Genomic DNA, 22,219 nt, shown 5'->3' with positions numbered 1-22,219 from the left:
TGATGTTATATCTTAGTGCAACATATCAACAGGCACAATGTCAGTTTGTCCGACAATTATTAATGCTAAATTTGGACATATTATTAAGGTAGTATCTGCCAGAATTCTCCATTGTACAAGTATCCTTTTCTCTTTGTCATTAGTGAGTAGTCTGTGGGGTGATATTTGGAGAGGTTTTAATATCCATTGATGAGTATTGCCTGAATCACTCAATATTACGTGGTGGTAAAGCAGTGAGTCTTATAATCCCATTGTTTCTTCTATTCTTTTTTTTTTGTATCTTCACCCAAGGACATTTTTGCATTTATCTTTAGATAGAGCGGGAGGGAGATAGGAAGGAAAAGAGAGAGAGAAACATTGGTGTGAGAGACACATCAACTGGCTGCCACCCACACGACCCCAACCGGGGCTGGAGACAAACTACAACCAAGGTACATGCCCTTAGTGGGAATCAAACCAGGGACTCTTTGTTTTTCTTGTCTGAGGTGATGTATCCATGAAAATTCTGCTATGTGTGTTGTTAGATATTTTGCTGCCTACATTTTCTACTAGGATTTTTATGGTTTCATGAGTGATAGAGTAAGCTTATTCATATTGAATGTATGTGGTAAGATTTCTAAGCCATTTTGCAAAAAAATGGCTTTATTTCACTCTAATAGTTAGTGGACAATTGATAAATGAGAATCTGTTGTTGGTCTGATTTGTATTTTTCTTAAAGCAAGATGCTTTTCTCCCCTCTGAATTCTTTTAGGATTTTTTTCTGTATTTGTAGAGTTCTGAAATTTTACCATGATGTACCTTGGTATAGATATGTTTTTCATTAACCCGGCTTGGTAGTTAGCGAGTTTCTTTAATATGAAAATGTTTTCCCTTAGTCAAAGATAATTTAATTTAATTTAATTTATTTATTAACCCTCACCCAAGGATATTTTTTTCATTTATCTTCATATAGAGTCGGGGGGAGGGAGGGAGAGTGAGAGAGAGAAAGAGAGAGAGAGACACATTGACTGGCCTCTTCCCGCATGACCCCAACCAGGGCCGGGGATTAACCACAACTGAGGTACATGCCCTTGACCAGAATTGAACCTGCGAGTCATTGGTCCGCAGGCCAACTCTCTAACCACTGAGCCATATCAGCCAGGGCAAAGATAATTTTATTTTAGCATATCTTTTACTATTTCTTTTTTTTTTAATTTGTTCTCTTCTCTCCTAATACTCATTTTATTTTATTTTTTATTTTATTGTTTAATCCTCACCCGGGGATATTTTTCCTTTTATTTTTAGGGGGGGGAGGGGAGAGAGAGAGAGAGAGAGAGAGAGACATCAGTGTGAGAGAGACACATCAATTGGTTGCTTCCCACATGACTCCTATCGGGGCTGGGGATCAAACCTACAACCCAAGTATGGTGCCCTTGACTGGGAATCAAACCCACAACCCCTTGGTCTATGAGCTGGCACTCTAACCACTGAGCCAAACCAGTCAGGGCTCTCCTAATACTCATTTTAAATAAATGTTGGACTTCCCAGATCTATTCTCTATGTTTCTGAACATTTCTCCATATTTCCCATCTTTTCGTCTTTTTTTTTCTGTTTGGGAGACTCCTACATTTTCCAGTTTACAAATTGTGTAAGTAGGTTGGATGAATGGTTAGTCTAGCTTTTCTGTTGGGGACTGGGTGGGGATCATGCAAGTTGGGGATAAACTGATTATAAAGTAGTTTTACTTTGATCATGGTACACCATGGTATATTTCACTTCTATTGATTGCTTGATTTTAGGGAGAGAGGGGAAGTGAGACAGAGAGAAAGAGAAAGAGAGGGAGAGAAACATGATTTATTGTTCACTTATTTATACATTCCTTGGTTGATTCTTGTATGTACATCACAACCTTGGTGTATTAGGATGATGCTCTAACCAACTGAGCTACTTGGTCAGGGCCATATTTTCTTTTAGATGGAACTGTCTTCCTTTTTTCACCCTCTGTTCCTCATGGAGGGCCAGAGTTATATCTACTCTGCTTTTCCTGAGCACCCCCTGCCCCTGCCCCACGCCACTCTCACTAGTAGGCTTCCCTGGTCAGGTTATTCTCTTCTCAGGCTTTACCCCAAATCCAAATCTGTATTCTCTGGCAAGTTGTAGGTGGAAGAGAAGGGGAGGAGCCTACTGGCCTGATGTGACACTTCATGAATGATCCCGATCACACTGCACAGCCCTGCCTCCCCAACTTCTGATCTTCCTAATGGTCAATGCAGAGCTTGGAGCTTAGGATACATCTTAAATGGCACTCTGAAGACAGACAGCCTGGGTTGAAATCCTGTTTCTGCTACATGTTAACTATGTGAATTTACTAAGTCTCATCTGTAAAATGGGGATTATAATAATGTAGTGATTGGTGTATAATAAATGCTCAGTTATTATTAGTGACTACGAAACTGGTTTTATCTGCCTTTTTCCTGTCAATCTGATCCCACCTATTTTCCCTCCCCTCCCCTCCCCTCACCTCCCCTCTCCTTCTCTTCCCTTCCCTTCCTTTCTTTTTTATTTTATTTTTTCTGCCCAGCTGGTACATTTATTGGCAAACACAAAACCCTTCTCTTCCCCACCGCAAAGTCCCAGGCCCCTGAAGTAGGGTCCCTCTGCACGATTTCTGAAACAAGGTATCCGGCCTTGGCAGCCTGAGTTGCCCCCAGGGCTGTGAGCTGCTGAATCTTCTGGCTCATAATCTCCATGACAACTTCTCTACATAGTAGCCAGTTCCCACATCGATGAGGACATCATGTAGCTTCCCAGGGACATACATAGAACTCGTCAGTGGGACAAGTAATTCTTTCCCCTCATAGCTCTTGTTCAGCACGTTCAGACAGTCCTTGGCCTCCACATACTTGGTTTGTACCATCTTGAGTTGGGCAATGGACGTGGACAAGAACTCCACTTCCTGGTCCAGCTGGTTCCTGAGCACTTCCAGCTGCGGAAGATTCAGCTTGGTGATGTTAGCCGACTGCGCCATGTTGGGAAGGAGGACTAAGAAAGCTTTCCTTTTCTTTTTTTAAAGATTTTTTTATTGATTTTTAGAGAGAGGGGAAGGGAGAAGGAGAGAGAAACATTGATGCGAGAGGGACACATGATCGGCTGCCTCCCACACGCCCCACACTGGGGATTGAGCCTATAACCTGGGATTGAGCCCATAACCTGGGCATGTATTTTGTGTTTTTTTAAATTTAAATTTGTATCAATATAACATTGTAGCTTATTTATTTGTCTTTTTCATCACCAAAAAGGATTTATTTAGGAAAAAGAAAAGGTTGCAAACCAGTGCATGCAGACATTCAAAATAACATCATTTTAAAGAACAAATACTTTGTAAGTCTTAGAACTTAAAACCATCACCCTCTGCCCAATACTGCCCCATACAGCCCCACATTTGAGCCCCACTCCCTAGAAGCCACCAGTTTAAATATTTGAACCTGTTCTTTTGTTATTCAGCACCATATTTTAAAAAATAACCTATATATTAATATAATGCTACTTTATGCCTTTTCAATATTGTTAATCTATTGACTTCCTACTATGAAAGGTGGTCTAATGCTCATACTTTACCCCATTTCCCATCCTTTTCTTGATTGAGATAAGATAAAAATTTATTCACATCATATGGCATGTAAATATTATTTACAGTTCAAAGTTGAGCTCTAGTGTATTGAGATGAACATTGCCTTGCCACTCGATGTGTTCCTTTCACATCGATGTTTCTCTCTCTCTCTCTGTTCCTCTCTCTCCCTCCCACTCTACCTGAACAAAAAATGGAAAAATGTCCTCTGGTGAGGATAAAAAACAAAAACAAAAACAAACAAACAAAAAAAAAACCACACAAACACTGAGATGAACATTGCCTTACTTATATACCTTTTTTTTCTGGGATTAATAATCACTTTGTCATTCATTCATTTAATTTTTCTATGTACTTATAATAAATCCATCTCCAAACTTTCCGAGAGCACCACTCAGTAGGTTAAAACACATTGCCAGATGTATTGGTTTCCCTTTTTCTTGGAGACATGACTCCCGGAGCCCTCTGTTGCCCTGCAGATTCCCCGGCTCCAATCTGAATTGGTTGCTGTTTAGGCCTGCTGCATACTGTTATCCTTGGGCTTCCTTTACCGTCATCCTTGAATTCCACCCACCTCTCTCCTGCGTTAGAAGCTCTTTGACAAAGTGGAAAACTGAGTGTGAAAGAAAATTGATTCCTGACCCTTCAGCATTGAGCATGTTCCTGGCTCTCCCCATATCAGTCAGGTTCTTGCCAACTCAGCACAAAGGGATTTACTGGAGGACTAGAGAGACTCAGACTCAGTGGGAGGCTGGAATAGCAGGAGAAACTCCAACAGCCCTGGCTGGGTGGCTCAGTTGGTTGAAAGCGTTGTCCCGATGCACCAAGGTTGCAGGTTCAATCCTGGTCAGGGCATGTGCAAGAAGCAACCAGTGAATGCATAAATAAGTGGAACAACAAATTGATCTCTCTCAAATAAATTTTTTTTAAAAAGAAGCTCGAACAATCTGTCCAGGGTACCTCCACTACTTCTGATGCCCACTGTGGACAGCTTGGCTTTACTCACTTGGGATTCAGTGCGCTGGGCAGAAGTACTTGATTGGCCAAGCCAGTGGTCTCACTGATACTGAAGTTGGGGGGAGGAGGATTTTCTCTCTTCAGTTTTTGTGGTGGGAGATGGTGTATCACATCCACTTACACCCTAATACTGCTACCATCGATGTTTCCTCTCAAATAGGAAGGGGGCATTGGAAATCAGATAGCCAAAACAAATGGACACGTCCATTATACTCTTTGAGTCTCAGTTATTCCATCTATATATAAAAATAATAATTATATAGAGGTATTCAACTTGGGAATTAAATAAGATAATAGGAAAATAGTACAGTGTCTGACTGATGATAGAGTCCCTGTAAATGTTGGGTTGATGTGGGTAGAAGAATGAAAATATTCTATGTGGATGGAGTGATAGAAACACAGACTGAGAAGCCAGTCATTCTCCTGAAAGGAATGAACTGAGGGAGCCTGGGGTCCTTTAACCTGGATAGCAGGTCTGGAGAGGAAGGAGCAGGGCCCAGTCCTGTTTGGGGCAGAGGCTACTGTAGATGGTTGGGCTTGGCCTTTAGAGACTTTGTTTTCCGGGACGTAGCTGCTCATAACTGGGTCAAGACCTGGGCTTAGCTGAGATGGAGTCAGCATGAAGACCAGGGATGGCAGAGCAGTGGCTGGAGTGGGCAGGCCAGCTCCACAGAGGTCAGGGATCAGCCAGGGGTGTGGCAGGATCTGCCCGCAGAGTGACCAGGTCTGGCCCTGAAGTTTCTCTAGAGAGAAAGATGGGGAGGAAATGCTGTCCTACCCCTCCTTCCCTTATGGATTCACCAAAGGCCTCTGATGGGCCAACCACATTATCAGCAAAGTGTGGAGAAGGACGACAGGAGTCACTCAAAGGGCCCATTAACACAGGGAAGTAAAATCAGCTTCAGCTCAGCAGATCTGATCGTGATGTCTTAGAAGAGTTCTCTCCTCAGAGGAGCCTCCCTGCCGTAGTCCCCAGTCACTCAGGAACCATCTCCCTACCTCTGGGCTCCCTTGGGGGCTCTGCCCAGCTTCTGGCCTGGCTCTAGAATACGAGATTCTGGGCATTTGTTCCCAGGGTATCTCCTCTGCTCGGCTTCGAACTCCCAAAGGGCGGGGCTGGTGCCTCACTTCTCTCGGGGCCTGGCCCAGGACAGGTACCAGGAAACGTCCGAAGAGTGAAAGAGGTTGGAATTGAGCTCAGCGGTAGATAAATGAAGGACAGAGGAAGAAAGTATTTCAGAGATAGTGGCAGGAACAACATGACAGAAGAGATATGGCACAAGTGACAGACTTGATAGAGGGAAATATCTGTTTTGGGAGAGAAACTGACATTTGTACCAGTGCTTTCCCAAATATTTTGTGTGGTTCTCATATCAGCCCTGAGAGAAAAGTGTGATTATTCCTATTTTACAGACGAGGCAACTGAGGCTCAGAGAGAAGTGACTTAACCCAGAAAATGGCTGAAAACAGGAATATAAATGGGACTATCTAATTCCTGAGCCTAGAGAAGCAGATAGGTGGAATTTGTAACCCTAAAGATGGACATAATTTGGGGACCTTGGCCAAGCACCCAGTGTCTGTGTCACCAACCTTTGCTCTGAATAGAAGGTGATGGTATATTACTGGGTCCTGATCCCACAGTGTGACCCTGTGCTGGCTCAGGTGGGAGTCCAGGCAGTAAATGGCAGGTGGTTTCATACCCTCGGCCTTTTGTACACACAGCCGCTCTCACCTATGGTTGTTCCCTTCCTGCCCTCACTCTCCTAGTCTTCTTTCTTTAAAAAAAAAATTTTTTTTTCCTTTATTGATTTTAGAGAAAGAGGAAGTGAGAGGGAGAGAGAGATAGAAACATCGATGAGTGAGAACACTGATTGGCCGCCTCCTGCATGCCCCCTGACTGGGAATTGGGCCCACAACCTGGGTATGTGCCTTGGCTGGGAATTGAACTGGCGACCTCTTGGTGCAAGGGTCAACGCTCAACCACTGAGCCACAGTGGCCGGACCTCTTCTTTTTTTTGAATCAAGCCTCTCCTTACCCTCAAGCCCCTCGTGATGCCTGCTGGAGTGACACTTCTAGACATTGAGCTTGAAGGCCCCCCAGGAGTTTCCCTTGACTGTTCACAGAGTGAATGAATGCAGACATGTGCCCAGGAATCCCCATCCTCCAGGATTTCCAGGGAAAGGCAAGGTCTCCTGTGCCCCAGCCTCTTTCTGTCTTTTCTCCTGCTCCATCCCTGTGTTAGGATCAGGACCTTGCTGATTCCAACGGGGTCAGAGGTTGAAGAGGCCACTTCTGACAGCAGGAGCCAGCAGACCTCCTGAGAGGAAGCAGGAAGGGCTACCAGGTCATTCCACACCCCTGACCCTGCCTGGATGGGCGTGGGAGAGCAGAGGACACAGGACAGAGGGGCCAGGTCTGGACAGGGCTTAAAGCCAGGCTACCAGGTCACTTTTGGGAGGAGGAGGCTTCCTGCCCACCTTCTATCAGGGTGGTGAGGCATTTGGGAAGGAACCACCTGTGCCCTCTCCTGGCCGGCTCTGACAACCTAAGAAAGAAGTCAGCACTGGATCCATTGTCAAGAAGTCTGCCTTCCAGACTTTATTTGACATTTACTAAGAACCTGTTCTGGGTCATGCAGGGAGTGGGTGGGGTGCAAAGATGGGAAAGATCCATTTCCTTCTCTAAAGGGCTCACACCCGCCCTGGCCAGTTTGGCTCAGCAGTTGGAGCGTCGGCCTGTGGTCCAGAGAGACCTGGGTTCAGTTCCCGCTAAGGGCACGTATCTCAGTTGCAGTTTGTCCCTGGCCCTGGTTGGGTCATGCGGATGGCAACCATTCGATGTGTCCCTTTTACGTCGATGTCTCTCTCTCTCTCTTTCCCTCCCACTCTATCGGAACAAAATATGGAAAAATGTCCTCGGGTGAGGATAAAAAAATAATAATAAATAAATAAATAAATAAATAAATAAATAAATAAATAAATAGCTCACACCAACCCTGGCTGGTTTGGCTCAGCAGTTAGAGCATCAGCCCTCAAACTGAAGGGTCTTGGGTTCGATTCCTGATCAAGGGCATGTGCAGTTTCGATCCTCAGCCCCGTCCAGGAGGCAGCCAATCGATGTTTCTCTCTTTTCCTCCTTCCCTTCCACTCTATCTAAAAATCAATGGACAAATATCCTCGGGTGAGGATTAATAAAAAATAAATAAAGGAGCTCACACCAGACATTTAAGGAAGAACAAAAATAGCTAATACTCATTGAGCACTTTATCATGTGCCAGACACTGATCGAAGTCCTTCACATGTATCCACAACTAACTGAAGTTCACAACAACCTATGAAATAAATGCCATTCTTAGCTCCCTTTGACTGATGGGGATAATGAGGCAGAGAGATCACGAAGCTTGCCCTAGGTCACACAGTAATTTGCGTGCTGGGATCCACACTCAGGCATCTGGCATCAGAGTCTCTGCATCAGCCCACACACTGTGCATTCTTTAGCCAACTCCAGTGCCAGCGGCCCCCACCGACACAGGCAGCATCTTCATCCAGGCCCTGCCTCCTGGTCAGCAGGTTGTTGGGCTCTGTATACTTGCCAGGCACAAAGTGTGCTTTAGGATATCACCACTTTCATCAAACTCTACTGTCTGCTATGTTTATTTCTTTCCCCATGGGCTTGTCTTCTCACTCTATGGATGTTTCAAGCTCTTGTGACTGACCTATCTCACAGTCCCTTGGAGCGTCTTGCACAAAGCAGGTGCTCAGATGTGTTCGCAGTTTGCCAAGTTGGTAGAGGGTGCCTTCATTTCCCCACCTCTCTGTGACATGCATAAAGTGGTTCTCAGTTGGTACCTTGGACTTACCTGGGGAGTTTTAATCACTACTGATGCCCAGACATCACTCCCAGAGGTTCTGCTGTAATTAGTGTGTGGTACAGTCTGAGCCTAGGGCTTTCTAAACACTCCCAGGACAGTTCTGATGGGCAGTCTCGAGCTCCTGTGCTAACACACTGTTTTAGAATACTTGGAAGTTTCAGTTGAAGGGCAGACAGTGAGGTGGAGGAAGCAGAAAGAGCTTGGGCTTTGGAGATGAGCAGACAAGACTCAAATCACCACTCTTTCATTTACAGGTTGAGTGAGCTTGAGCAAGTCAACTTCCCAAAGCCTCAGTTACCTCATCTGTAAAAGGGGATAATAACATTCATCTTTAGGTAAAGTCCCCGGCACAGGGATGGCATATGCTAGAAGAAATGTGGTATGAGGCAACTATTCAAACAAATTGTACATTTCTCCACCAACATGTGATTACTTGGGGGACAATAGACAACAAGACATTTGTGGCCCCTTACCTTGTAGCATTTACATCCTAGTAATTCAATTTAACAAGCTTTATTGGATTGAGGAGATCAGGCACTGTATGGGTACACAGGTGAACAAGACATTGTCCTTGCCTTTGAGGAAAAGAGAAGAGGATACTAATCATAATTAACATAGAGGAAGGGGAATGCCGATTAGGTACAAGCCAAGAGTGGTAGACTTCAGGACAGAAAGCCATCTAGAGGGCAGACCAGATAAGTTTCCATGGAAGATACCACCTGGCAAGGCCCTTGAAGGATGGACAGGACTTTGTAGGATGAGATTCTGGTGGTAGAATGGCTTAAACAAAGGCATGGAGGCGGACACAGCCAATAACCTAACCTCATAAAAGAGCTGGAAGTGCACACCCAAGAGGGCAGAAGATGTGTGTGCAGAGGGGAAATGCGGGTTGGAGCCTCAACTGCCAGGGTGAAGCATTTGGTCAGCTGAGGGAACCACACAGGAACTGGAACGGGTTGCATAGTTCTTAGCTCTTAATACCTGGACCTTCTCCTGACTTCATTCTGGAGTCGGCATCCTTGTTGTCACCACCCTTGGGGCCACTGCTGCCTTCGTTCCATGTTCAGTGCTCAGAGCCCTGTTGCCGCTCTCAGGTAAGGGTCTGATAAACTCACTTGAGCTTAAGCATAAAATTCGTTTCCAGATGGTACCCCTCTAGACAATTGCATTTGGCAGGTTCAGTGGAAAGAGCACCAAACCGAGTCTTGAGGAGGCCTGGTTCTAGTCCTAACTCTGCCTCTCCTCAGCTGTATGACCTTGAGCAAGCTGCTTCGCTTCTCTGAGACTCAGTTTCCACATTTGAAAAATGACCTGGCTGTATGGGATGATTGGCAATGACCTTTCCAGTTGCAATATTCTCTGATCAATCCGCCAAGTATCAAATCCAAAAAAATGTCTGTTTTGTCTCGCGCAAGCGGACGCTGTTGCATATTAAGCATGAGACTCAGAGGGGAATGGATGGAGAAGCTACATGTAGGTGATCCAGCAGTGTCAGCTGAGCCCAGCCTTGGATTCACCATGACTCAGGCAGTAGCCATGTGCATGAAGAAGCCTCCAGGATATTCCATCCTCCAACACTTCGAGTCTTCTCAGTTGAAGCCCAGACACTGTGGATCACAGTACTGTACACTGTCTGAATTCCCGACCCTCAGAATTTGTGAGCCTAGCAAGATTGTTGTTTCAGCCACGAAGGCTGGAGTGGTTTGTTACACATTAATAGATAACTGGAAACAAGTAGGGTATTTTGAGGGTGGTTGGAGGATGGAGGGTCTCCCTATACCCAGGAAGCCTCAGTGGGTGTCCTCCTCTCCCTGCTTCAGAAGCAGCCACCTCTGTCCTTGGATAATTACTCCAGGTAGCATGGTGCTCTTGGGAGAGGAAGCTCAGAGCGTGCACTGTCCTGGGATATTGCAAAGTTTATAAACAAGAAAGCTCAGATCTTTCCCCAGGCTGTCCCACACTTTGAGGTATTGGTCAGCTGGAAGGTGGGGCTCATCTGTACTTGTTAGCACCCCATTGTGGGAAAGGCTAAAGGGCAGAGGGGAAGTTGCTCACTCTGGTAGAGGTCCTAGGTGCATCTTACACAGTCTCATTTCAGCCCATTAGCTCCATCAGACGCTGTAAGAGGGGGGTGTTTATCCTACTTTACGGATGAAGGAAAAGCCCAGGTGCTGTGCTCGAGACTATGCAGGGGGAATGGCCGAGCTGGGTTTTGACCCCAACAGCAGGATTCTACGACTGTCTTGAGAAGCCGGTGGGTGACTTAGGGATGGAAGCTCTGAGAAGGGACGTCCATTTCCTTTAGCTGAACAGACTGTTGTCTTGAAGTAAGGCCCACTGAACTTGGCTGATGTTCTGTTTCTCCTTCCTTCCCCACCCCCTCATTCCTTTCTTCCTCCGGGATTTCGAGGTAAGGAAGAGAGGAGCAATCCACTCCCAGTCCTTTGTTAGGGAACGCTGAATGGTGATGCGGGTCTTCGCTCACCGCTCACTGACCATTCCAGGGCTGGGGCACAGAGGGCAAGCCAGGCCAGGCCGCTCCCAAGCTGGGGAGTGGTGGTGAGGCAGGGAGTGACCCTCCGCATCACAGCCCCCACCCCGCTGTGAACGTGGGTGGTGAGGTTCCCAGAAGAATCTGTGCAGTGTCAGGGAGCATGCCGGCGGGCAGGGAGGAGGCAGCCTATTCCCTAGTGGGACTTCCTCTCACGGAGTGTGTGCGGTTTGGGGAGGAGGGGGGGGCAAGGAAACACCATTTTCTGAGTGATTGTGCCAAGCTATGTCACACGTATCGGCCCATTTAAATCAATTTCCAGACAAGTCTTGGAGAGGTTAGCTGACTTGCCCAAGGCCACACAGCACGTGAGCTGCAGAGCTGGTAAGGACGCCTGGAAGGTCTTCCCAGAGCTCTGGAGGTGACCGCCCGGACCTGGGAGGGAGGCTCTGGGCCCTCACCCCAGGACTGGCCCTAGGGGCTCCCAGCAGGGGGCGCCCAGAGCCCCGTCCAGGCTGCCCGGCGCGCCTCCAGCCGGCGCCTGGGACAGGGCTGGCCGCTCCGCCCCTCCTCGGCGGCTGGCGGGCGGGCCGGAGGGCGCCCGGAGCGCAAGGAGCAGAGCGGAGCCGAGCGCCGCGCACCCCGCCGCGCCCCAGTGCCCACCGCACCCGCCGCAGCGCAGCCTTCGCCGTGAGTAGCGCCCGTGTGCGGGCTCGCCCGGCGAGACGGGGCCCGACAGCGGCTGTGCCCCGGGGCTGGCGGGGCAAATTGCCCCGAGGCGCACTGTCATGTTCTCCAAGCCCGCCGCCCAGGTCCCTGACGCCGCTCGCGGGCACGGCCGGCCGTGGCCTTGGGCGCTGTGGCCTCACTGGAACGCCGGGACCTGCCGGCTCCTAACCCTGGCAGTTTGACCCGGGAACCGGGGCGTTGGGCAGAGGCCTGGCATCCAGGGAGGAGGTGGGAGACAGACTTCCTTCCATTAGTTGGAGCCTTTTGATGGGGTAGAGCACCCCAGATTTCTGGGAGAAGAGGGGCCAGGTCTTCTCAGCATCAGCCGCTTCGCAGGACTCCCCACTTGCTCCAGCAGGTGATGCGAGGAGGCTACTCCGTACAGTCAGCTTCCTATGTGGTAGAACGAAGCTGTGAGCCCTGTCATCAGGATCCCCGCCTAGGGCAGAGCTGGGGCGGCATGGGGGCAGCCAGCAGGACAGTGCGGGCTGGGGCAGAAAGGCATAGAAGGGTGCTGTCAACAGTTGACCCGGGCTCTGGGTCAGGCATTGTGGATGTCTCATGGCATGTGTGGGTCTGGCCGTAATTAGCATTCTCACTTTAGAAAGGAGAAAATGAGGCCCAGAGAGGCGAAGCTGGAGGACACAGGTGGTGGTAGATTAGGAGTGCACACTGGAAGGGTGGATGCCAGAGGCGGGAGGGAAGGTCTGGTGGGCAGGTACAATGAGCGCGGCCTCTGATACCTTGTACTCTGGAATCCAGTGGAGGGTAGCTGGGGGCTGCTGCTCTGGTTCCTGACACTCATTTCCCAAGTTCCTCCGTGTAAGGTATTTCTGGAAGAATCCTGGTGGTTGAGGGGTGCTGCAGCTTTGGCTCCTTCACAAATACGTTCAGAGTCCTGTTCTTCCCAAACCACTCATCTCCCAGGATATGTTTTTAGCACCCAAAGTGGTCCCGCTGATAGCTGAGCAGCTTTGGGAGAGACTTGGTCATAGGGTGCAATGGGGTGTTGATGTGGGGCAAGTTTCCAAGTAGCAGGAATGAGACCTGAACTGACCCTGACCACCTCCTCAGGCTCCCCTAGTTGTTGGATGTGAGGATGAACAAGCAGGCTGCCCAGCGGAGCTGGACCTTCACCAGAAAGATGGAATTTTCTCATGTCAGTTTAGGCAGGTGGCTCATCTTCTGAGTCTCCTATAGGGTGATCCTCCAGCCCTGGAGGCCTCCTCCTAGGTTGTCCCTCAGAGGCCACTGACTTTCCCAACCCTGGTGCCACCATCGGAGGTGCTGTCAACAGAAGCTCAGGAGGAGCAGCTGGAGTGGGCTAACTGTGTGACTTTTATCACATCCCTCCCCCTGTCTGGACCTCAATTTCCTCCTTTTGTAAAACAAGTGGGTTAGACTAGACAACAGTGGTTTTCAGGGCCCCCTCCCCCCATGAATTCTTACCCAGGACCCAAACATACACTGTGGGTGAAGTGGAAGTGCTCTGGCTCCCCTTCCTCACACCGGTGGCTGCCGAAGCAGAGTCGAAAAATCCCCCAGATGACCTTGGAGTCCCCTTTCTGTGAGGTTCTTGGAAATCTGTATTAACCCTCAGAAGTATTAGGGTTGGGGGTAGGAATGTAAATTCTAGAGATTCCATTAAGGGAAACTTGGGCATTAAGAGGGGGCTCATCGTTGGTATGTCTGGAGCTGAGGGCATGTGCCTCTGGCCAAAAGTTGTAGCTGTGTCCCCCCCCTCTGCCATGTGGTTTCATCTTTGCAGGGCCAGAAAAGTGCCTGTGCCTCTGGGTGTAATTTGTGACTATAATTCCACCTCAGAGTTTCTCCCCTTTACATTCATGTTTCTAAACTGGCAAAGTGCATGTTCATCTTGGGGAGAGAGGTAAGGAAAGGGCTTTAGGTTGTTACCAGTTGTTTTTACCTGATAAAGTATCATCATTTATGTATACCAGCTCCTACAAGGAGACAGAGGAGAGACTGTCACAACCCCTGCCCTCATGGGGTTCCAAGACAATAGGCAGGAGGAAGGAACTCACATTTAGTGGGACCATCCAAGCACTGCTTAAAACATTTTACGTATATTATCTCATTTGTTCCATAAGGTAGATATTAGACTCATTTTTTATAATTATGTCAAACTGCATACAAAATCAGTGTATGTCTCATAACTTATGTAACCACTACCCAGATCAAGAAACAGCATTGCCAGCACCCAGAACCCCCTCTTCCAGGCACAATCCCTCACCCAGGGGTAACCACTCTTCTGACTTCTAGCACTATAGACTAGTTTTACCTACGTGGAATCACACATTATGAAGTCTTTTGTGTCTGGCTTCTTTCACTCAACATTATGTTCTTTCACGTAGTTGCAGATAGCAGTAGTTTATTCTCTATGTTGTATAATAATTCCATGGTATTGGCATACTTCTACTTATCCATTCTTCTACTGATGGCCATTTGGTTGTTTCCAGTGTTTAGTTACTATTAATAGTGCTGCTGTGAGCATTCCAACATGGATCATTTAGAACACATCTGCATGCATCTCTCTTTGGTATGTCTGTGCACACTGCCAACGGCTTGCCGGTGTCCCCGTGTTTCAGAGTTTTAGGTGCTCCACACACTCACTGACACCACGCATTGTCTAGACTCATTTTCCACGTAAGTAATTTAAAGCTCAGCAAAGTTATCCTGTGCTCAGTGTGTGCTAGTAAGTGGCAGAGCTGGGATTTGAACCCAGTCCCGCGTGACTGTGGAATCTGTGCTCTAGCCCTCAGGGTTAGACATAGACACAGATTATGATGAGCCAGAATGTGAGTAAGCTCTCACCCTAAAAATGGATGAAGAGCTCTCTCTGGGAATTGAAAGAGGGAGAGAATTTTCATCTGTTTTGACAAGAAAGAGGGCCTCACAGATATGGTTGCATTTGAGCCACTAGGAGGGCTCTCCAGCTAGGCTTTCCCTGGAAAGGGTCCAGACTGAGCTGAGACATGGCAGGGGTGAAAGTTTTGGGAGATGGGAAGGGTCTACTTTGGCTGTAATATAGGATACGTGGAGGGAGGGGGCCAAGGCTGGGAAGGTGAGTTGGGGCCAAATTGGCGGTTCTAGTCTGCCCTTGGGGCTCCCTTGCCCTCACCCCAGCCATCTAGGATGTGGAGCCCAAGGATGGGGCTTATCCTTTTGCTGGGGAGCTGGGGCTGCTTCAAATCCAGCTCAGCTCTTGATGGCAAGGTCCCTGGCCTCGGGCCAATGGCAGATCTTACTGTTCCTGGGACCACTCTCAAGGTATCTGCCAACAGACATTTTTGGAGTTTTCTGCTTCCATCTAGCTGTGAGAAATGAGTAACCCCCAACCCCGCCCCGCAAAGACCTGACCCAAATAGTTTATTTGGAAGGATGTTTTGAGCACAAAGAAGATGGTGGGTAGCAGTCCTCCACCCTCTGGGCTCGTCTCAGGAGATTTGCCAGGATGGGCCAAGCTTCTGATTCTGGTCAAACCAAATTTGCCAGGAGGATCCCCAAACCTTTCCTCAGAAAGGCACAGCATTGGTTGTCTTAATGGCTGTGGGAAGCAGAAACACGAACAATAGTCTGGGATGAGTCAGACAGGAACAGTGACAGTCATCCTCTTTCTGTGCCCAGCAGTTTATGCCCATCTCACAATGGATCCTTACATATGTGTCAAGTAGGTGATAGCAATGTTATCACCCTGTTTACAGATGAGGGGGACTGAGGCTCAGAGAGGGTGCCAACCTGCTGTGAGTCACATCGCGAATGTACAATCAGACTAGCCTAGGACTGGGGCTCCTGGAGCCTGCTCTTTTCAGTATTCCGCCCTTGCTGGGCCCTGGCCGAGCACAGGGTGAAGACCAACAGGGAGGAGGATGTGTGCTGGACCGTGAGCGCCAACAGGCAGGAGGTCAGCAGCTGACCCTGAGAGTAAGGCCTGGGTGCCCGTCTGGAGGTCCTCAAGCATGTGTGTGCCTCTGTGGAAGGCAGGTGGCATCTTGGTAACAGGGCTGTGGTTTGCAGGGGACAGACGTTGAGGAAAGAAGGTGAAGTGTACATGTCACCTGAGTATTAGAACAGCCCAGCTACTTGGCATTGATGAGACATGCCCTTATGTAATGGTGCCTCCACCCACCCTGGTGAAAACAGTCTTTTGGGGTTCATGGGGCCCGGGTGTGGTTGGTATCTGATTGGCAAGCAGAAGAAAAGCTGCCAACGCTTAGCCTAAGTGAGCTCTGAGAGGCCCGTGATAATGACTCTTGAAAGACACATCCACAGGCAGCTGCTGTTATCTCTGTGACTTGCAGACTGTGTCCTGGGCCTCGCCCTTGGGGTGCTGTTGAAGGTCGCATGTGTCTGTTCTAGGAATGGGTGAGCTCCTCGGGGCAGGACAAGCTAATGGTTTCTTCTGGCGGAGCGGTGAGCACTCTCACGGCCCAGAGTTGTCCTGCGGCGGTCAGTGCGTGCCCCGAGCAGCGGAGCTCGCTCCATCCCACAGATGAGGAAACTGAAGCTCCCCTGACAAAAGGTGCAGTCATAGAACCGGCTGCGGGCAAAACTGGAGCTGCAGCCGCAGGCTCCCCACTCTGATGCCTGTTGTAATTTGTCTCTCCACTCCGGCCCATCTTTCCCTTGGGGTGATGAGCGAGAGAGTTTACTAAGCAGTTTAGTCTCAGGTGGCACGGCCCTGAGGGAGCTGTGGTCATGAAAATCCCTTACCCTTTCACTGCATTTTATAGTTTACAAAATAATTTCATGATTTGCTGTTGGTTTTTACAGCATCGGTCCCTTTGACAGACGGGGAAGCTGAGTCTTCCGCAGTTTAAATGGCTTACCCAAGCAAAACTGGGACTTGAACCCAGATCTTCTGACTCAATAACGAGTGCGCCTTCTCCTGCATCACGGCTGCCTCTTTCCTCAGGAGACCTGACTTTCCTGAGAATAAACTGCCGAAGTTGGCATGTTTCTGTTTCTCTGAACTTGTTCAGAGCAGATCTGGGTAAGTGAGGAGTACCTGAATAAGTGAAGAGTAACACATTTGAGTTACTCCAACAGATCAGAGCCATGCAGTGTTGGTCACAGGTGAGGAAAGGCTTGAGCAGAGCAGTTCTTGAGGAAGGAGGGCTGAGGGTTATTGTTAAATTATTAGCTCGCTTGCAGCTGATTACGTTCAGGCTCAGACTCTTAGGCTTGCGCCAGTTTACACATCTGTCCTAATCTCAGTTTCAGGGCTGTGTGCTCCAGGCCTCAATGAGGAGCCCCGACATGGAGACCTTCAAGCAGCAGAAGGTGGAGGACTTTTACGACATCGGAGAGGAGCTAGGGAGGTAAGAGGAGGCGAGAGGCGGAGGGGATGCCAGGTGGAGCCAAGGATACACTTTTCTTGGTGCCCTGTGATCTTGTCACAGGACTCATGGAAAGCTCTGAACACAGTCCTGAGGTTTGTTTATTTATTTACTTTTTATTGAATTTATTGGGGTGACATTGGTTAATAAAATTACATAGGTTTCAGGTGTATAATTCTATAATACATCATTGGTGTATTGTATTGTGTTCACCACCCAAAGTCAAGTCTCCGTCCGTCATCATTTATCCCCTCATCACCCTCTTCTACCTGCCCCACCCCTTTCCCCCTGGCAATCACCATATGTTGTCTGTGTCTATGAGTTTGGGGTTTCCGTGGGTTTTTTTTTTTTGCTTAATCCCTTCACCTTTTTTACTCAGCCCCTCCAACCCCCACTTCCCTCTGACAGTGGTCAGTAATTCTGAGATTTATTCATTTTTATGGGCGGCTCTGAAAACAAAGCCACCAGCAGAAGAGGCTAGAATTGTTGAGTTCTGTGTTTTCATACATTCTGGCTAAGAGTTATGGTGAATCTAAACAATTTTTGGTTTATCTGCTGCTATTCTGCCAAAGCCCTCCCCAGGTTCTGGACCGAGACCTGGCCTGTTGGTTTTCTTCTCTGAGTCCCACTTGGCATTCTCCACCGCTCTCAGGAGTTGGTTTCATAAGCTCAGAGCCTGAATAGGAGGTGAAGTAATCCTCCTGAAAGTGGATTTGCGTTGAGTAACAAGCCACACAGACGTAGCCATGAAGCTTCCTAGGATATGAGTTATTGGGTACATTTTTAGGTTTGCCAAACACAGATGCAGCCAAAGCTAACCTCTCAGATCTGAAGGTAGTTACTATTTGGAGAGAATTGAAGATTTTCCAAAGCCCTCTCTTTGCCTTCCATTTCTAACAACTGCTAATATTTAGATGGTGTTTTAGTGATTATAGAACACTAGTCCTGGAGTTTCATTCTCACAACCGTGCATGAAATGGGAATTATTTTTACTCTCGTTTTTTAGATGAGGAAACTGTGGTCCCAAGCATTTTAAGCGAGTTGCCCAAAGTTGCTCAGCCAGCAAGTGACATAACCAAGGTCTGGCCCGTCCAGTTTGCAGCTGCACATCTGTTGTGCTCTCTCCTGTGAGCGCGGAACTTGCACACTCACACGTGCTCACCAGGATACGCAGCCTCACCCTTCACACACCCAGCAAAATAAAAAACTGGGGGTTTAGGGCCTCCACTGTATCCAAGGGGCTAAACAAGAGGCCCTTCCTCTTTATAGAGTTCTTGAGTCAGGACTAATTTTTTACTTTTTTAATTTTGAAAGACAAAACAGAAAGAGCTTCCAAGCCAGAGCCAGACTCTGAGAAGAATGGGAGGGGCAGGAGCGTCAAGTTCAGGCAGTGCTTGTCCTGGGTGACTAGATGGCTGGGTGGGCGGGGAACAGGTGACGCAGAGACCCTAGAGGAGGATGACCCCTCTTGCCTTACGTCAAAGACCGGCTGTCATAGGCCGTCCAGGGCCCGGGGAAAGGGTGGGAGGAGGACAGAGGGCCAGGAGCTGGAGTGGTCTGTTGGAGTCTGCCTCTGAAAGGGAGGCTGGAATCTCGTCACCTCAGGTGTTTCTCCTGACCTTGGTGACACCAGAGGGAGAGTGGCATCCTCAGCAGCAGACCCTGCAAGTGGTGTTTGATTTGGTGGCCTCGCCATGGTCACATCCTGTGTGTAGGGGTCTGTGCTAAGTGCTGTGGGTACAAAGATGAGGACACAGTCTCTGCCTTCCTGGAGCTCCAGCTGGCGCTGGGGGCAGCCGCGCACGTAGCAGGGGCGGAGTTGCATGGGACCAGTGCCTGAGCGGAGAACTGAGCAGTTGAGGTGGGAGACTCTGAAGAAGGAAGCAGAGCAGCTTCTTGGGAATTCATTTATTATTTCTTTCTAATCCTGTCTTTTCTCCACCCATCGTATCTGAGCTATGAGAACTATTTGAGATCTCACATTTTCTGATCCTCTCCTGTCACAGGATGTGAAGGCCCCATGTATCTCATAGCCTGGGGAGCCTTAAAGGACCCCGCCTACTTTTCTAACGTGCTAACCAGACATGGAGTGGGTAAGAGGCAGTAGAGGCCTTTGGAATGCTTGACATGCTAGGATTTGTGGTCTAGAGGCCCTTCTAGGGGCTCCTTCATCTGACAGTTGAGGAAACTGGGGCTCAGAGAGGGGAAGGTCTTGCCTGGAAATAGAGCTGGTTCCAGATGACTGCTCAGCTCCTGAAGGAACAGGCCTCCCTGTCTCTCTTGCCCCTCTTTTCTTCACTTAACCTACTATTAAGGACCTACTGTGGACCAGGCACTGCCCAAGGTAGTGGTAAGCAAACAGGAATATTCCTGTCCTCTTGCAGCTTATGCTCCATTGGTGGAGAAAGGCACTAAACAAGGGAACAGAAAAGGACACATCATTTTAGCATGTGTTAAGGGCTGTGAACGGAGAGAGCAGGTGCTCTAAGAGAGAAGAGGGGATGTAGGTTAGACTGGGTGGTCAGGGAAGGCTGCCGGGAGGAAGAGACTGTTAATTTGAGAACTGAGGGGTTAATATGCAGGTAGAGGCAATAGCATGGACATAGGCCCAGCGATGGGAAGGGCCTGGCACCTGAGCTGCTGGCAGGAGGACAGTGTGGCCTCAGAACATGAGCTGTGGGCAAATGGTGCCAGATGAGGCTGGAGACATGAGTGGGGGCCAGATGCAGCCGGCAGGCTCCCTGTCAGCACAGAATGGTGGAGAGGTTTGGCCTTAGAGGTCACACCAATTGGGGCTGGGGTCCCCTTCCTAGCAGTGCAAATTTAGGACAACTTACGCAACCTCTCTGGGCCTCAGTTTTCTTACCTGTATAGTAGAAATAATAACAGTACCTACCTCACAGTTGTGGGGTTAGAAGAGATGTTGAGTCTGCGGTGTTCCTCATAGAGCCGGCTGCAAGGTAAGTGTTCAGTAAACAAGAGCTCCAGCCTTTGAAGAGCTCACACCTTTAGGGTGTCAGGGTCCTGCCTCCCACCTATGGAGCCCCTAGGAGAAAGGTGTGGGACTACAGGAAGAGCAGTGGGTGGAGGGGGGCCATCATTCTTATTCTGGAGAGAGCGGAATGGACTCCTGCTGTCTTGGCTATCAGTGAGGACCCCCGCCCACATTCAGGGCTGTCTGTTGATTTTAGCTCCTCATTAAGTCCTTACTATGTAAAATGAAAGTGAATGACAATAAATTTTCATTTTTACCTGTACTGATGCGTGAAGTTCACAAACATAATGTTGAGTAAAGGAAGCCAGACTCCAAGAGTCCATACTGTATAATTCCATTTGTGTAAAGTTTGAAACAGGCAACATGAATCACATATGCTAGAAGTCAGGATAGTGGTTAATTGGGGAGACTAGTGACTGGAAGGGGCACAGGGGCATTTCTGGGGCATAGGTATTGTTCTGTTTCTTGATCTGGGTGCCTGTTTCACAGCTGTGTTCATGTCATGAATATATATCAAGCCGTTCCTGGTACATGTACGTTTTCCTGTAGGTATGTTATACCTTAGCTAAAACCCTGTATTAACAAGCAAAGAATCTTGAACTCCACTTTGTGCCCTGGTCTGGTCCTTGAAGCATGTGTTTTTTATCCCTTTGGAGGCCTTGTCTATCCTTGTTCTACAAGTAAGAACATCTGTGAAAATGCGGTAGAATCCAGCTTTGGAGGGGCCAGCGTGCCCTGGCTGGAGAGCGCTGAGCTTGGCTGGCACTGCGCCTGGCCCTGCACATCCCACCTGACTTCTGGCTCCCTGAGCTGAGTGCGGACAGTGGCGCTCTCATTTTGGCGGCAACCGGCTGGGGATGCTGGAGCAGTTGGAGAAATGCTGGCCTGCAGATTCTGACCTCTCCCAGACTCGGTAGCCACCCTAGGGTTAGAGGAGGGTTCATAAAGAAAAACCCATTCAAGTGCTCATTTTATAGACAAGGCGAAGATCAGAGAGAAGTGGCTTGTCCAAGGACACATGGTAAACCAGTGATAGACCAGGGTGGGGACTGAGGTCTGACTGCTGGTCTAGGGCTCTGGCCACACCATAAGGACTCACAGACCACAAACTCATTTTTTTCCTTTAAATGCTTCTGAGGAGTGGGAGAGAATATATAGTGGGGTGGTCTTTTCTGTTGGACCTTGAGGGTAGGGCAGCAGGGTTAGAGTCAGGAAGTGAGCATTTGGGAAAGAGCGATGTTCCCCAGAGGAAGGGCTGGTAGTTAGGTCCAATGTTGAATACTGTATGCCCAAGGATACAAGGTAATTTAATGTAAGCAGCATGTAATAATCAGTGGTTTCTTCTTTCCTATACTTATATTACTCTCCTTTACTTAGATTATCAGATTATTATATTAACATAAAATTATTAAAGGTTACTGTTGAATTGGATCTCAACAAGAATTAGTCCATATCTCCATTTTATAGACAAAGAAAGTGAGGCCCAGAGAGGGGAGGTGATTTGTCTAAGGTCACAGAGCAAGCAATATAGGAGGTGGAATTTAAAGAAGCTTTTCAACTACATTGTGCTGGTTTAAACAAGCAGAAAAAACTATCCATAAGTACATTTAACTTTTTTTTTTATCCTCACCTGAGGATATTTTTTTCTATTTTTTGTTCAGATAGAGTGGGAGAGAGAGAGAGGAAGAGAGAAAGAAAGAAACATCGACATGTCCACCCGCACGACCAGCCAGGGCCAGGGACAAACTGCACCCGAGGTACGCGCCCTTAGCAGGAACCGAACCTGGGTCTCTCTGGACCGCAGGTCGATACTGTAACTGCTGAGCCAAACCGGCCAGGGCTGTACATTCAACTTTTATCCACAGCCCCCACCTCTCTCAGGGAGCCTACCTCACCATGACCCTACATCCTATCATCCTCTCGTCCCTCCCTGTGGAGGACAGCAGCCATAAGCCCTTATACTTACAGGAGCTCACACGTGCAAGGCACCCTGCTGGGTATTGAACCTGCAGAATCTCCCTCTGTAGGGACCTGAGCCTTGGGCCAGGGAGGGTCCATTGTTCTCAAGCCTCATCCTTCCCGGGAGCTGAGGAATTCCCTGGGATGGCCATATGGACAGGGCACCCTGTCAGACCTGAGTCTACAGACGGG

At 48.5% G+C, this 22,219-nt stretch overlaps 1 protein-coding gene and 1 pseudogene across 13 annotated transcripts in view; one reads left to right on the top strand and one right to left on the bottom strand.

Annotated features, from left to right (window-relative positions):
• Positions 1-2,274: 2,274 nt before the first annotated feature.
• LOC118623227 lies at positions 2,275-3,025 on the bottom strand (annotated as a pseudogene).
• An 8,602-nt stretch (positions 3,026-11,627) lies between these two features.
• Positions 11,628-22,219, top strand: part of DAPK2 (death associated protein kinase 2) — a 118,641-nt gene continuing 108,049 nt past the window's right edge. For 4 of the 13 annotated variants that reach the window (XM_036244549.1, XM_036244559.1, XM_036244477.1 and 1 more), the window contains exons 1-2: positions 14,220-14,273; positions 16,952-17,055. In XM_036244549.1, the coding sequence (XP_036100442.1) occupies positions 14,235-14,273; positions 16,952-17,055 (143 nt within the window). In that variant the 5' untranslated portion in view covers positions 14,220-14,234. Of the gene's footprint in view, positions 11,678-12,055; positions 12,075-14,219; positions 14,274-16,044; positions 16,257-16,507; positions 16,811-16,951; positions 17,056-22,219 lie in introns of those variants that run through there. The other 9 variants (XM_036244596.1, XM_036244586.1, XM_036244505.1 and 6 more) reach the window with 8 other exon arrangements.

The sequence above is a fragment of the Molossus molossus genome, unplaced genomic scaffold, assembly GCF_014108415.1.
Source record: "Molossus molossus isolate mMolMol1 unplaced genomic scaffold, mMolMol1.p scaffold_m16_p_1, whole genome shotgun sequence".
In the NCBI taxonomy this organism is placed as follows: Eukaryota; Metazoa; Chordata; class Mammalia; order Chiroptera; family Molossidae; genus Molossus; species Molossus molossus.
This window is presented reverse-complemented; position numbering and strand designations above follow the sequence as displayed.